The sequence below is a fragment of the Castor canadensis genome, chromosome 14 (assembly GCF_047511655.1).
Source record: "Castor canadensis chromosome 14, mCasCan1.hap1v2, whole genome shotgun sequence".
In the NCBI taxonomy this organism is placed as follows: Eukaryota; Metazoa; Chordata; class Mammalia; order Rodentia; family Castoridae; genus Castor; species Castor canadensis.
In genome coordinates this window covers 98169617-98186191 of record NC_133399.1, presented here as the reverse complement: position 1 = coordinate 98186191, position 16575 = coordinate 98169617, and the positions used below count along the sequence as shown (strand labels likewise).

At 40.0% G+C, this 16575-nt stretch overlaps 1 protein-coding gene across 10 annotated transcripts in view; it reads left to right on the top strand.

Annotated features, from left to right (window-relative positions):
* Positions 1–11754, top strand: part of Psd3 (pleckstrin and Sec7 domain containing 3) — a 498369-nt gene extending 486615 nt beyond the window's left edge. For all 10 annotated transcript variants that reach the window (XM_074055085.1, XM_074055084.1, XM_074055086.1 and 7 more), the window contains one exon: positions 3381–11754. In XM_074055085.1, the coding sequence (XP_073911186.1) occupies positions 3381–3596 (216 nt within the window). In that variant the 3' untranslated portion in view covers positions 3597–11754. The remainder of the gene's footprint in view (positions 1–3380) is intronic.
* The last annotated feature ends 4821 nt before the right edge of the window (positions 11755–16575 follow it).

Here is a 16575-nt window from a genome sequence, read left to right as displayed (position 1 = left end):
TCACTTATCTGTGGGTGCTAAAATATTGAGCTCATGGAAGCAAAGAGCAAAGTAGTTACCACAGCCTGGGAAGGACTTGAAGGGAAGGGACTAGAGAGGATGGGTAGAAGGTAGAGGGGCGCAGATGGATGGAGGAATTACTTCTAACACTCTATAGCACAATGCATAGGATAACTGTGGTTGACAGTAGAGAATTGGATATTTGAAAATAAATGTGTACGGTGGTAGTTACATACTAGTTACCGTGATCAAATCATTGCCATGTGTATGCATACTGAAGTGCTAAACATGTTCGGTTACTACTGGTCAATTGAAAAACATTTGTGAAGTGACTTACAGATACACCTACAGCTGCTTTGCTTTTCCTTCTGTATGAGCTTTAACTTAAAATTTGAATTTCACACTTGGTCTTAGGAAAAAACATGACAATCATGACTTCTCTGAACCGAAGAAAGAAAATAACCCCCCACACCCCAAGATTGGATTGCATAGTTAGAAGTGTAGCCTTCCTACTCCCCTAAAAAGAATAGAAGGAGAAAAGAAAAAGGCCATTTAAGAAATCCTCATGGCCTTATGCAGAGTTGTCTTTCTTTACTCAAAGGTACTTGTTAGTTTGGCCCCAGAGCCTCTGGAGAACGGCTTACCTATTTGGATGAGTCTACAATCTTGGAAGAACATGGCTGAAGCATTAGTTTCAGCTGACCAGTTCTAAGATTAAAGTTATGTTTCCCTAAAATATTTTGAAGAGGCATGTTTGGTTTGATTTCAGTAAAAATTAGTTTCAGAATGATTTAAAAAAAAATGTTGTATTACTAGGGTTTGTGGCCTCTGTCCCTATAAGCCTTTTGAAAAATCAGAAATGGGACACAGCCACTTGGAAACTCATAAACCCACATAGGTTTCTTTTTCTTTATTTCCCTTAACAACAGTAGAGCAGGCCTTGTTTTCTGGCCTCTTTGAACCTTTTCTCTGCTTTTGTTTTTTCTTCCGATCTGATGACTCATGTATGCCTCTGTGCTGTGTTTTTTGGCAAACTGATGTAGTTTATTTGAGACAACACCTTTTTAGTTGAAGATGTAGGGTTTGTGGATGAAATGGTTTTCCTTCATTTATTTCTCAAGTGAATTTTCTCAGTAGTATCACTTTCTTCAGATTTGTAGGAAACTGATCCCGTCACCTTTTCTCCTTTTGTCTCCTTTCAAGTCATCTGAAAACACTGTCCTCCATACTTCTCTCATTGTGTACATGCTCCAGCTTTATTAAATAGCATGCCTTACACTGGCTCCCTGAATCTATTTTTAAACTGCCTATAGATCATTTTACTAAATCTTGTTCTTACTGGGAATAATTCTTTCTTACATTTTAATCTTGCCGCCAAGGCAATTTAGAGACAGATTAAGTAATAAATTCTTAGAATGAATAGGACTTTAGCACCACTATGCCCTTTGGATGGCATCTAACTCAGTCTCCTGATGTCATGAGCATATACCGATGTGTGATGCAGATGACTTTTTATTAATAAATGCCCTTAGTAAGCTCTCATGTGGCCTTCAGAGATAATGCTTAGCATGTGATTCTTTATTATACCTTGTTACTTCTTTATTAAGATTGGAACATGTTCAGTTAGTAATGCTTTCAGCCATATATGACAGTAGTTGATAAATAGTAGCTTCACGTATAACAATGTTTATGATTCATATTTAAGAATCCAGAGATAGTAGGAAGTCTTAGGGTTGGATCCCAGCTCATTGTGTCATGGAGAGCTCAGGGTTTTTTTGACTTTTGACTTTCTCCCAGGCTTAGCATATTGTCCCTTTGTCTTCATGCCTCCTGCCCCATGTCACAGGGTGGCAGCTTTAAGAATCATGTCCATGTCAAGGAAGGATTAAGAATAAGTAGCTAGACAGAGTGTCCCTTTTATCGGAAAGCAAACTCTCACCCAGAAGTCTAAGCGATTTCTCCTTATAGCTCCTTGGTCACATTCACATGGCCCATACTAGAGGGGCTGGGAAAGCAACTGTTATGCATTGCATCAGTCTTCATGGTGGGAGGAGCATAGTAGAATATGGAGTTAAAGGTGGCTTTTGATTGGCCAGCCAGCAGCATCTGTCAGAGGTCATCCTAGAACATACATTCATCTGTGTTTTCCTAGGCAGAAAAGGAATGTAGTTTAGGAGCATGGGTTCGGAGACAGTGCCTGGATTGAAAATGAAGTTTCATCTCTGGCTTATTCTGACTTTGAACTTCTCTGCCTTTGTTTCCTTATCTATAAGACAAGGATAATATTGTTGCCAGTCATATATGAATTGTATGAATAACCTGGATTTCAGCATGGGAGCATTCAATAATGGGGTTTAGCACCCTTTTGGGATACCAACCAGACCTAGAGTGAACTTCTTAGTGACTAGTAGCTTTTCCACTGTTGAGCGAAATAACTTACAAAGGTAGCACGTCACAGTTACTCACTTAAAGCTGAAATATACAAAGCCCTAATCTGACTAGAAGAATCCCCAAAAGATACCAGTCTTAGCAGAATTTGCCATGTTTGTTTGGACAATTTATAACTGGCATGTTCTTTTGTTTAGAAATCAGATACTGTAGGCATTCTGCAAATTCTTCATGCATGGAGGCAGCTATGGTAAAAGACTTATTTTGACTATAATGTATCAAATAAGGATCAGAGACCTTTTTCTATAATTTGCAATATGTATACACAATAGTTCTGTAAAGTGACTTCGATAGAAACAACAAAAAAAACAGTGCCAGTTAGGAATAGGGGAAAAAAGTCTTGTTGAAGTTCTGCAAACGTATTATTTTCCTGGTAGCTATTATTCATTGTAGTCTAAGAATAAGAAGTGGGTGATCCTAGTAGAAAAGCAATGGAGCAAAACCCAGAGCAGCTTCTAGAAAGTGTTGTGTGGTCTTACAGGGAACTGGAGAGGGGTTCTCCTTGGAAGGCTACCTTTAGTCAAGTCTTTGTAGAGTTACAAGGAATAGCAAATAGAGTAAACAGCTATATCCAGGCCAAGACCAATAAGGCTTAAGGTTATATGGGATAAGCTCAAATGACCAGAAGGCTCCTCCAGCCTAGATATTCTTGGGCCTGTGTGCCCAGGATGCATGATTCTCCCAACCAGTGACCAGGAACTCCAGATTGGCATTCCTTCAGAATCCAGAAGAAATGAACTAAAATTCTAGCTGGATTTCTTACCTGAATAAATGAATCAGTTACTTTCCTATAGTTACTGCCTCTCTTGTGTCCCATAAGTACCCAAGGAATTTGTCAATTTACATTCTCTAGGTAGTTAACACACTAGTTGTGCCTCACACACATTTGTAAACAGTGTACTGACTGCATTCTTCTCTGACTTTGCCTTCAGAAAACCCGTTATGAAATTTATGTCAGCATTTTGAAAGAAGGAGGCAAGGAGCTCCTGAGTAATGAGGAAAATGAGGCTGCAGGACTGAAGAAGTCTCACTCAAGTCCTTCACTGAACCCAGATTCTTCTCCGATCACCGCCAAGGTCAAGCGTAACGTGTCAGAAAGGAAGGACCACCGACCTGAAACACCAAGCATTAAGCAAAAAGTTACTTAGAATCCGTCTGCGGCCAGGAAGTGCTGGTCATGGAGCAAAATAGGGTTTTTCAAGATCTTTCTGGTAATCCGTGAATACATTAAAAAAAAAAAGTCTGTGACTACATGGTGCATTAGTAACTTTTTATATTTGTATATTTTTGTTAGTTTCTGTATAGATTGTCTTTGCTCTTGGTTTCTTTGCTTTGATGATTTTTTGCAACTTGCTAACTAATGCACCTTCTTGTGAGGGGCAGAGGATCGTGATTTCAGAATGAATTACGTATCCCTTCTCCTTTGGTTTTCTCTTATTTGCACTCTGCTGGTTGTTTTATGTGTTTTCAGTCAAGTGTTATCTTTTTTTTAAGTTGAAAACTTTACTCCATTGTGAAACACTTAACTGGACAGACATTGTGGTTTAGTAAATTCTAGCCAGAGTTCATATAAGCCTTTATATGTGAATTCCCGCCCAGCCGGAGAGGTAAAGTTGAGTACTAGGGTTGCTCACATAAGCATTCCAGTGCTGGGAGTCACGGAGTCCCGTGTGATGCAGCCATGCATCAGTGTTGAGTTCTGACCCCGCTGGAAGCAGGGTAATGGGGGCTTGAGATGGCAGGACTAGAGAACTTAGGGAAGCAGGTTAACATGCTTGAAGTGTGGGTTCCATTGTAGCCAAGCAAGGGAAAGAAAAAAAATAGACAGAGTGACATCAAGTTAATGTTGTCTTCTAAAGGACAGTGGCAATAGTTGACTTGGGGAGCTGCAGCAGTGGATGTGCATTTGGTCTTTGGAAAGATGTTACCTCACTCCCACAGGGTCTAAACTAGAAACTCAGAATCATCTCTACCCATGATACCCTTCCATGCAGGAATAGGTTGTTTTTCACTCTACACACACATATGGAGGAATGGGGTCATCCCCTGGTTGTAAGAAAATATTGTTGAAAGTAGAATCCCTTTTGTTCTTTCCTTAAGTCAGGACAAAACAAGGCAGAAACAAGCTGCAGTTCTTCAGCAATGCATATTTATTCTGTAAACTAAATCTGAAAGTAATAGACTGGATGAATTGTGGTTGGAAAAGGGACAAATTTGCCAGTTGCATATGCAGAATTTTTTAGTTTATTCTTATCTCAGTCTCTTAGATAGCCACTTCACTCTATCACTATTAAACTTGCTCCTAAATATTCTTTGTCTTTTTTAAATCATTTCTTTCTGTGTACTCGAAATAGTTCTATTTACCTTATAGTCACAAGCTTGCTCCAGTGGCAGTCCCTTTGTAATTCAGGGTAATAAGCAAAATACTCTTTTATATAGGAAGAGAAAGGAGTGAAAGCTGAACCCTCTGTGACATAAAGTTTGGATTTCTAACCTTGAAGCTCTCTATTCCCTAAGGCTGTCATCTTCCCAAACAGCACAACTTTAAAACTAATGGGATCACTTTGAATATGTTTTCTTCCCATAGAAATTTTCTCTACTTCTATTTAGTTTATTTGTTAAAGGTACTATGACCAAAGAATCTGCTGCTCTGCATGAATAGCATGGTTCAGGTGAATTAGCAAAAACCTGCTAGAAAACCATGGTAGTTTCTAGTGATATATTGTTAGGATGTGTTAGCCTACTATAGTTACGGACTGTTTATTAACGTTTACTTCCTTTACCTATATATATATGTCCAAATTGGCTGGTACCCAAGGAAGTGTAGCCCCTCTTCAAAGTTGTGGTATTTTACCACACCTTTAAGAAACTTCTCCTTGTTTCTTGTTTAGGTACTGGAAATGACTAAATCTTTGTTTAAGAACCGTGAAACAAACATGATAGTTGCCAATGTGGTCTCTCTACCTGAATCATTTTTGTCACTTCTTAACTAAATCCACAAGCAAATTCCCTTTCTTCCTAAAAGCTCAATTATCAGTGTTCATTTTTCTGCCTACATATTTGTACTAGTCAAGGGGAGAGAGGTACCGAAACCCTGTCATCTATGAGCATCAATGCCTAAAGAACAGGTACTGTGTGAATGTGTTCGCCCACTGTGTGTGTATGTATATAAAATGTTTGGGTGTATTTTCCTTAGAGTATGTAACATGCATTGGATGGTACCTTGCTGCAGTATTTCTGACATTTGGAGTAGTCTTGAAATACTTGGTGAGCATCTACTATAGGACTCACTCCATGTTGGCTCTAGGACTTCTGGACGTGCTCCTAGATAATCAGATGACAAGGGCCCTGTAGAAGCTGCAGAATGCCATGTCTGCATCATTTTTCTTTGAAAACAACCTTAATGTTCTTTTGTGAGCCAGGATCTCAGACTGCCCTAGTGCAATGCTATCCGTCTTCAGGGGCTAGGCTGAAACCGCCTTTTCCCTGCAGCCTCTGGAAGCATGCCGTCTGCTATCACTGCGCGTAGCAGGCCAAGAGTGTATCCTGTGGGAGGAAATGGCCGCTGATCTGACTGAATTCTGAAAGTCTAGTCCATAGCCAGCCACCCTTTTCCTTTGTGACCACTTCTTTCCTCTGGCATCAGAAATGTGGAAGGCAATTGCTTTCACTACACCAAGACGGTTGCCCAATTCACGGTACAGGGAGTTCTCCCCTCTCCTTTCCTCCAGAAGGTACACCACCAACCCCCTTCCCACTCCCACTTCTCACTCCTACCTTAGGGTCTGGGAGCCTTGGAGTGTCTGTCCATGTAGTAAAACATTATTCCTCTTTGTATAAATACCTTTAATAATAATTTTTAGTGCAGAGAATCTTGATAAGTCAACAAAAGACCTTGGTGATAGTCTTGCTGCAAAATTGACCACAAAAGTAGCCCAAGCGTGAAATCTATAATATTTGGTTTACCCCTAACTTACATGCTGGCATTTACAGGGAGGAATCAGAATTTAGTTACTGGCATGAAGAGTCCTTATTTTATTGCCAGACCATAGCATTTCTGAAATGTACTCTTTAAAAACATCATTTACCTAACTCTTAGTCTAATTAAACCCAGCATTACTTTTGTGCATTTTAACTAATCTCAGTAAAACCAACATGTGGGGGAGTCCTCTGATAGAAATAGCTCCTGGATTATATGTAACTTTTTTAATTGCTCTGAGGTAAAGCGGATAGAAGGCATTTTTCTCATGCAGTAGCCTGTGCTTATTTGCAATGCTCTCTTTGCTGCTCCAACCCGATCAGAAGATAAGAACTATTTCTAAGGCAGAAGTGACAGGAGGGAACTAATTCTGGAAGAAAATCTGGCTGGCTTTCCAAGGCTCAGCTAGGTTGTGTTTCACCCAAAGACCAAACCACAGAACTTCTGAAGTTGGGGGAGACGGGAGACGTTACGTAACTGGTAAGGAACGAGGCCTTTGCTACCTAAGCGTAGTTACACAGGCCCTCCTTTGCCTAATACTCCCTTATCATGTAAAGAACCAGGAAGATGTTCAGAGATAAAGGCAGGACCTGTTTTTTTCCTGAGATGCACCTCTTCTCTGCCCTTTTACAGTCTGAAAGAAAACTGACCCTCTACAAGTCAGTTTCTCCATTGTCTTGCCCTCAAGACCTTCCTGTGTTCAGTTAGTTGTCCTTGGAATTTGAAATGTTTGGCATGTTTTCTGGTAGTTAATAGCTTAAAGTTATTTCAGCCTCAGTTTACAGTAAATGTCTTAGATCTGTAGGTTGAAATCTCTGTAGTTAGCTTTTGTGGATTCAGTCAAGTTTTTAGCAGGTTAATAGCCACCTTCCTTGATTTTAGCAAAGAACAATTCCTTCACTTTCAAATGACAGGATTTTTCCTAGTTTAAAAACTAGCACTGTAAACCCAAGAACCAATGTGGCATCCTCGCACTGGTTCAAAGTAAGCTCATTCAAGAATGGCGGTGCGACTTTGGGTGTAAATAGGATCTGCTTTTGTTTCAGAACATCGGGTCTAAGTTACTCAGATAGGAAGAAAGGTGAGCCTGTAGGCCTCCCTTGCTCCTTTTCATTCACATAGGCCAGGTTGGTGGTTGGCCCCAGGTCAGCAGATCAATCTCCACCCTTCTTTTGACATCTTATGCCATCAAGTCATCCAGAGGACTTTGGAGATCACCATAGAATAATCCCAGTATAAATTGTTGAGAGAGATAGAGAGGTATTTTGTTACAGTTTCTGCTGTCGGGTTCCTTTCCATTCCTCACCCTTGAAAAGAGGTTTGAAGTCCAAAGTCATCCTCTTCTTGTACCTACAGTATCCAGAATTCAAGCAGGCAGCCTTCTGCATAGGACAATAACTGACCCATTGTATGAAGAGAGAATGTCTTCATAGAGAAAATGTCAATAAATACTTGAATTTGCATGATAGTTTTTTGACTTGAATGCAACAGCAAGGAAGTAATTGCAAGTTTGTTGTATATACAGTAGGCTTCCTTAGGTCACCTTGGTGCATCCTTTGTAATTTATGTGTGATCTGTTGTATTGCAGGCTTTTGAAGAATATTTGTGCAGATAGTATGTCAGATTTCAAAGAAAATGCTTTCTGTCACCTTCCATTGTATTTGTGGCCATTATGATTGTATGTGTATATGCATCAGTGTGTAGGTGTATCAGTATATGGTATATGTACATTGAAATTATTTTAGTCTTTAATGACCAGTGTGTTATGAAAATCAAGTAAAAACCTCATAGGATTGATTGTATAGTACAACTGAGAGTACATATAGTGGTATTGTTTTTATTACATTTCAATTCAAATGATATTTTGATTAAATTTTATGGTAGAAAATTTCATCTTCGAGCTTTGAATCACCAGGGCAAAAATGACTTTCAACTAACCTTGTGAATCTGTCAAAGTATACAGTGTGCAATACCGAGGGGGTAGCTCATTGTAATTTAGGAAATACAGAAAATAAAGGAGGGGAAAAGCCGGCTGGTGCAGTCTTAGCAACTTTAGTGTTAAGAGCACTTAAAACATAAAGTTTAACTGACAGTTTGGGGCTTATTACAAAATGTGATGCTTTAGAGCACACGTTCTTTATTGTTGTAATTAGTCCAGAAAATACAGCTTTCAGAAGAACTAAGTAAGTCCTCAGCATATCATTTATGTACCTATGTGTATTTAACAGTAGATCAAATCACTTCCTGGTGCCGTACCCTACCTTCTTTGCTTTAAAGGAATATCACAAATGCTGAAGTATATCAGGGCATCGCAAGATCGGGTACTGTATTCCAGGTTTGCAGTTACACAGATTAGCAGCTAGTGTCACAAGTAAAAAGGACATTAGGACCAGGTTAAAACTTTATTTAATATTTTTATACTTAGGTCTCTTTTTGCTGCCTCTCCCCAAAGAAGAGCCACTGGCCTTAGTTGTTTGACCTTTATTGCTTATATTATAGAGTGTAAATAAATAACTAGAGATTACATTTTTATTAACTAGCATGTTTGGTGTATCTAAAGCAGCGAGTGAGTGTGTTTGAGTGCGTGGTTGAGTGCAGTGTCTTTTGTTTGAACGTGCTGCCGTCTTGTCTTTGTATCTGATTCAGAGAATTGGAATTGTGGGTGAGATACTCAGTCTTCAGCTCCAAGCTGCAGTAGTGTGTTGGTAGTTATACTTGAGTTTGCTTTTTTTTTTAATTGACTCTACAGTCTCAAACTATTTTTGCAAATATATCATAGTTCTTAATTTGTTCTTGACATAGAGTGGACTAGCTCTGCAACTGATAAGCAGGGTCTTAGTTCTGCAAAAGCATTTCTTTCTATGAATTATTTGTGGTTTTCAGAAACAGCTATTTGATTCAGAAATCATATAGCAAAGGAGTAGTAGAAATGAGTTTTATTTTGGGCCTTAGTTATTTAAAATGTTTGTACTTAGAAAGCCATGGAAGTTATAAAGCCAAGTAACCATTTGACATGATAATAATATACACTCTATAGAGAATATATACGCACATTGATTTTTAATGCTTTTAGAATAGTTTTATAAAGGTATAGAAGCAAGAGTAAGTAGACCAAATTGAAGTGGAGGAGTGTGCTGGCTGCCTTCCATTCTGGTTAGCTATGTATGTGTTCAATCTTCTGCTCTTAAGAGATTCAGAACCAGTTTACTGTCCCCTTGGGTGCATAAGGGGAAAGATGGTGCATCTGGGACCTCATCTGTGTACACTTCCGTGCACACACAGTGAATGCTTTAAGTTATACAAACTTATGACCTTAAAGACACGAGGGCCAGAGTATTCTAAAGAGGTGATGAACAAAGAAGGTGGAAACAGGTGTTTTCTGAGGACCATGGAGAAGTGTGGTTGAACTCTGGTGTCTGACTTTGAGAGGCGTTACATTTTTAACAAAGAAGTGAAGGGATGCATGCCACGTCCATCCTGGTCAATCACCGACTTGAAGGCTTTCTCGTAACTTATGAGCAGCAGCTTTCCAGCATCCCTCAGTAGCCTGTGTGAAGCTGCAGAAAGCTGGTGTGCACCTGTGTTCCAGAGTGGTGGGGCTGCTTGCTCTGTAGATCATTCCTTTGAGAAGGGAGTGCAAATGGAGAAGCCACATAGCACTTACATAGGAAACACTAGATATGTAGATTGTCCACCCTCCCTCCTGAGCTGCACTGGTGAGACAGCTCACACTGAATGGTTGAGCACTTTTCCATCAGCAAGGATCCTGAGGATGGAAGTGGGAGGGAACCTAGCTAAAATACATGTCCCTTTGCAGGGTGGAGGGCTAAGTCCTCACTCATTAGAAAAAGAAGCACCTTAACTTCAATTCCTGAAAACGTTGGTTAGTGGAGAGAATTTTGGAGTTTCACTTACTATTTTCCCATCAGTCTGTGTATGTCTTCGGACACTCATAGGAAAGTCCCCAGCCACAGGCTCTGTGAAAGGACCGCACTGCAGGTGTGAGGCTCACTGCTCTGAGCACCAGAGCCCTACAGAAAGAGAGAATGCATCTCTCTGGAGCTTCTTCCCTGGCCTTCTACTCCACTTGGGCTTCTGCTGAGCATACATCCTGGGTTCCAAATGCTTTAGGAATCCAGCTGGCCTAGGGGGCTGACCCTACTGAGGCAAGAAGCCAACTCTGAGAGTAACAAGGTGGCCAATGATAAGATAATGAAAAACATCCTCAGCCTGAAGCAATGGTCACATATTTTTGCCTTTGAAAGAAAAAACTGGCAAATTGAACAAATTGTAACCAGAGTTGGGTAATGTCTTTGCCTTTGCCCCCAGATTTCTGAAATGGTTCATACTGCATTTCTGTGAAAAGGGTCAAGGAATATTAAAGTTGCTTAGCAATTCTGCTCTGTCCAGATGAGAGCTGTGGGAGAAAGGCCTCCATGCCTCCCTGCCTTCTCTTCTACCTCAAGTTTTAGGAACCCATTTCTAGAACAGAAACTTGCACAAGTGGAGAACCACTGTTGTCAGCCTTGGTTACTGTGGGGCTCAATGAAGGGTGGTAGCTTGTATCTTTTAATATAAAACAAGATATGAACTTTTCCAACCTATTAACTGGATTACATTCACTGTGGCTCAAACTGATTGGCAGTGTGGAACATTCCTTTACCTTCAAAGTTTTCTCTACCAATCATTTCAGTTTCATTGCAGTCCTGGTGCCATATGTCCCCTGCAAATTGTGAAAGTAATTAGTGACAAAATAGCAGCCTACTCCTTTTCAGTGGCCAAACTGTCAGCATTGGCAGACTTGGGTAAGCTAGTGGTACCATATCATGTATTGGAAACTTGTTCCTTATTATCACCCACCAGATTCTAGAAATGCTATCTCAAACTGTGGCATTTATGGTGGTCGTCTTTTGAACGGAACAGTAATTTATGTGGATATTGTTGAAGTGTTTAAAGAATATTTTGAAAATTAAGTTTACATTTTACAATTGCTTTATTTTTTATTAAAATAATTGTATATAAATATTACCCTATTTCACTGTTATTAAAGTAAACCTAAACCTTGTAGACGAGTGGGTCACCTGATATGTATAGAAGCTGTGATATATATATAGTACATTTCTCTATTGTGTAAATGTTCATGAAGATAACTGTTCCTGTGTTTTTATAAGTTGGGGATATTTTGTTGTTTTACAACAACAAAATTAATTGCATTTAAAATGGTTTTTATGTAATAGAAATCATGCAAAATAGTGAAGGATTTAAAATATGTATATGTATATGTAAATGTACAAACTTCAGAAAGAAATAAATTCAAATTTCAATCATTTGCGAAAATGTTTTTATTTGCTTTTTTAAGCAACTAGGATAGTACCTTTAAAATAAATCATATAATACCCTTCCGCCCTTTTCATGAGCCTAAGACAACCATGAACCCAAAGATGAAAGATTTGAAAGAGGTGGTGAGGTCAAATTGTTGCTACTGATTTACCTCTGTGTGTTTCCGTGAAGATGCTGGCAGATATTAGAGACAACAGAGGCCTGTTCCTTACTGGGGACTTTGAGCAGGAGAGGAACAAATGAATTGTTTGAAACAATTTCAAGATTGTTTGCATTCTCATTTCCTTCTCATGAAAGCAAAAGGACCATGCAGTTAATTATTATCCTAAAATGCAAACTCTGATCTCCAAATCATATGCATTCATGTGGCTATCATGTACCTTTGTGTTCTCAATGAAACCTAATGTTAAAATTAACATCTGTTGACTTGGAAAATGAAAAATAAAATCCCACCCACACTTCTGACCATTAGAAAGGATGACTTATGTTTGGGGATCTGGGCTTTTTGAAATGAGGTCACTTGTTACATCCTCTTAAATATAAATGAAAATGTTGCCTAGCAGAGACCAAAACTGCTATGATGTGTAAATCTCAAAGAAATAAAAACATTATGGGGAATGAGGGGAGTAGAGAGAGCTAAACCCCCCTGTGGCTTCCATTTAAACTTCGTGTTTGGAATGTGAAACTCAAACTCAAATCTTTCATTGGCTAGTTACCTGTCCTCTAGAGCAGTATTGTGTATCTTGTCATCTTGTCTGTGTTACACAACTAATATTAGAACCAGAAGGACTATAGAGATCATTTTTAAGAATGATCACTCATAAGAGGAAAATAAAACCCAGGACTAATTAAGATAGCATAGGAAGCTATTATAAGGTAATTAACTCTAATGTCTCATCTCTAGATTAATTCAACAATACTGGGAGATTCACCAGTGAGATTGTTGAATCACTGTCAACTTTTATTGGAAAAATTTTGTCAACTGAGGATAAAATCAACCTGGTTGAGAACAAAGAAAATAACATTTATTTAGAGCTGATAAGGATCGCAATCTGGGAAAACACGGATTCAAGCAGTCTTGAAAAAGCTCCTGAGTTTTACAAAATGGCTGCTATATTTACAGCTTTAAGGTGTGAGAGATTAGAAATTACATTACTTGTGAGGATTATAAATTTGTGCTAGAAAAAGTTAAGGTGTCTTACAAGAGATTGGGTTGGTCTTAGTCTCTAGGAGGCCTGAAGAAGGCAGTCTGTGTAGAAGGTCCAGAGAAGTTAAAAATGGCTCAAAGGTCATCTTGCATCTGGGGATAAGCAGGTCTGCATTCCACTTCAAAGGTTTACCTGCACATGTGTCTGGGATCTGTTTAACAATGGCCTTCAAGTTCCATTTTAGTCTTGATGCAGTGCTACTCCATTTTGATTTTCTTTCTTGATGATGGTAAGCAATAGAAAATATTAAAGATGTATGAAAAAGAAGAGTGAATTTTCTATGCTGTAGACCAGTGAGCTTGATCTTAATTCTGGGCATTTTCTAGAGGGAATAGGAAAGAAAGCAACAATTATTAGAAGCCAGCATGGGTTTCCAAGAAGAAACCATTTCAGACTCTGTTTTCTACTTTGTAAGACTAACCAGTAGATTAAGAAATTGCAGTACACAAAATATCTGGGCCTTAACAAGGGATGTAGCGTGGTATGATCTGGACATCCGTACGGTTGGTGGGCGTGCAGCCACTTGCACAGCGTTAATTAAAGGCTACACACCAACTTGGAGGAGCATGTCTAGTGTCCTGCTGCAAAGCATGCCTTTGGCCCCATCTGTTCAACATTTTAATTAATAACTTGATGGAAGCTACAGAAGGCGAGTTACGAAAAATGGGTATGTCGCAAAGCTGGGAGAGAATGATTATACTAAATGTTAGAATCAGAATTTTTTTTAAAAAATCTCATCACGCAGAGAAATGGGGCAAACTAACAACATGACGTGGAAGAGGTTGTAGTATCTTACAGTTCAGTGTAAAGAACCACACAATTACACAAGGTCAAGGTAAGACCTTGAGTTGCATGTATAAAGTCCCCAACTTCAGTCTGTAGCAAATTCAATGAAAGTCAAGAGAATGGTGGAGCCACCAAAAACACTGGCATCATCTCAGCTACCCTAAGGTCATTTGGTTCCTAAAGCAAGAAAAGTGATACCAATAAGACTAAGCTGGGTAAGTTGCTGAGAGCTGGCACATTTGCAAACCAGTGTACAAAAGCACCAGCCAGGATATCAACATGTATGAACGATGAAATGGGAGGAATATGGAAAATGCATGAACTGGGAATGGTTAACCCATGACAGAATAAGGGATGGTTGGTTTTAAATACTTAAAATTTGAGAGGAGAATGAGGACTGTCTGTTGCAATGTAAGGGATTTAGCTAAGACTGGTGAATGGAACCTGTAAGTAGACAACAGCTCAGTTAAAGGGAGAATTTCCCGTAGTCAAGGCTGTCTCCAACAGACAAAGCATCAAGCTTAGGTGTGGGCCAGGCATCCACAGGTGGGAGTACTGAGTGTGTACAGCATCAGGCAAGTAGCTGGACTGTACTAATGATAGTAAATGATATTTAAAGTACTTACTGAGTACTTGTGTGCCTGGCACTGTGCTACACACATAGCATGGATTCTTTTTATGCATAATTCTGTGATGCAGGTCTATTATTTTCCCCACTTTAGAGTCCAGGGAAAGTCTGCAGCAGGATTCCTTTCCAAACGATCTGCCCAATAGCTCCTATTTTGAACTACAAAATTCAGAACTCTGACCAAGCCTAAGATTTAAAAAGCAATAGCTCCATTCACAGGAATAGGAATGTATGCGTATCACTCAGGAGGAACTGGCAGTAAAATAAATAAATTATATATATATATATATATATATATCCCTTTTCACTCCACATTGGAATCACTTGAATTAAAAATCCTGAGTCTCTCGCAAATACTCTGGAGCATGGCCCGAAATGCTGAGAGTCTTGGAAGCTCCCTGCATGATTCTAAGATACAGCCAGGCTTGGAAAGCACTTCCTTGGAGCTTGGCAACACAAAGTGCTCCTGCTGCATCTCACGGGAGCTTGTGAGAAAAATGTTCTCCTAGGCCCGTTAGGCCCGGTGAGTCAGATAGATTCTGCCTCTTAATCAGATCCCTGGGTGGTCTGTATGCATCACAGCTTTAGCCTCAGTGCAGTTCCCAGAAGCAACAGCAGCAGCGTCTCTGAGAACTCAATTAACAACGTTGTACTCTGCCCAGCACAAATTCTCGAGGTGGAACCAGCCGCCTGGGCTTTGTGAAGCCCTCCAGGTGATGCTGGTGCTGGGAGATCCAGTTTGAGACCCACTGCTCCAGTGTAACACCTGGTTACAGACACCCTCGTGCTCACAAAGGGTAGCTGGGTGCTTCCTGCCATTATCGGGATGGCTGCGGTGCTGCCCATTGTCATTGGCACCTCTTAGCTCCTCAGGTGATAAAGGAAGACCAGGCCATCACCACTGTGTAATGGAATGCAACCTGGACAGTGCTGCTGAGGAGGACAAAGTGCACCCTCACATGTAGAAGAGAAGAAGTTTTAGTCCACTCTTCAGTCAGCAGCCCTTCCTCCCAGCCCAACACACAGCCCCACCCAGAGGCCCCTGACTCAGGCTTCTCCCCAGAAATGGCTCCTTTCTGCACCCACGTTCCTACCCATGCTTTAAAGACAACCTGACTCGCCTTTGCTAAGCAGCCTCCTCTGAATGCTTACAGTTTCTTCTCTCCTAAGCACAAGATATACAGTGTGGCCACGCGGCTAAAATTTGCAAGAGGCATCATGGCCTGCAAGACAATAACCAGGGAACTCTTACCTGGGAATGAAACGCAGCACGCCCAATTACATTTCAATTTCAGATAAAGAAGGATGGTGAACCTGGTAAAATATTATGTACTCATGTATGAAAATGGAAAAATGAAACCTGTTGAAACTATTCCAGGAATGGAGAGAGGGGAATAAAGGAGAATGATGGAGGGGGTGAATTCAACTATGATAATTGTAAGAAATTTTGTAAATGTCACACAGTATCCCCAGTACAATAATTTTTTTAAGGATTTTTTAATGTGTGACCCATGCAATATATGGAACATAAAAGTACTCACCTTTAACTGAAGTTTAAATGTAACTAATGCTGTACTTTATCTGGAGTTCTTCCATGGAGGTGGGTTAATCAGTCTTACGGAAGGTGGTTCACACTGACCAGAGGAAATGTAAAGCTAAATGGCAGTAATAAAAGAAGCACCATCATGGCGTGGAACGTACATAGGTGTTGTGGTGACAAACATTTGTTGGTTTAGGCTGGTCTTCAATGGATGTTAAGTTATAATTTGAATTTTACATATCTCTGCCAGGGCAGAAACTCTGTTTTGCTCAACTTACTGCAAGGTACTGTACCGTGTACCTGGCCTCCCACGTAGCTGCTCAATCGATGCATGCAGTTGGAATCAAAATGAGAGGTATGAGCTGACACTAAGTCATGTCCTTCCACCAAGATTACTTGCAGCGTTCCATATGATTGGAGGGTCTTGGGCCACGGCTACCGTGAGCAGTGCTGAAGTTCACACCTGATAGTCTGATCTCTGCTCAGCCACACCTAGCACTTCCCAGTTGTCAGAGGGTCACTAGAGTACAATCATTAAGAACAGGGATTCTGAAGGCCCACGAAGATGCCTCCTAACTCCCTGCTCTGCCATTTACTAGCTGTGATCTTGAGAAGCTACCTCTCTGTACCTGTTTTCACATTTAAG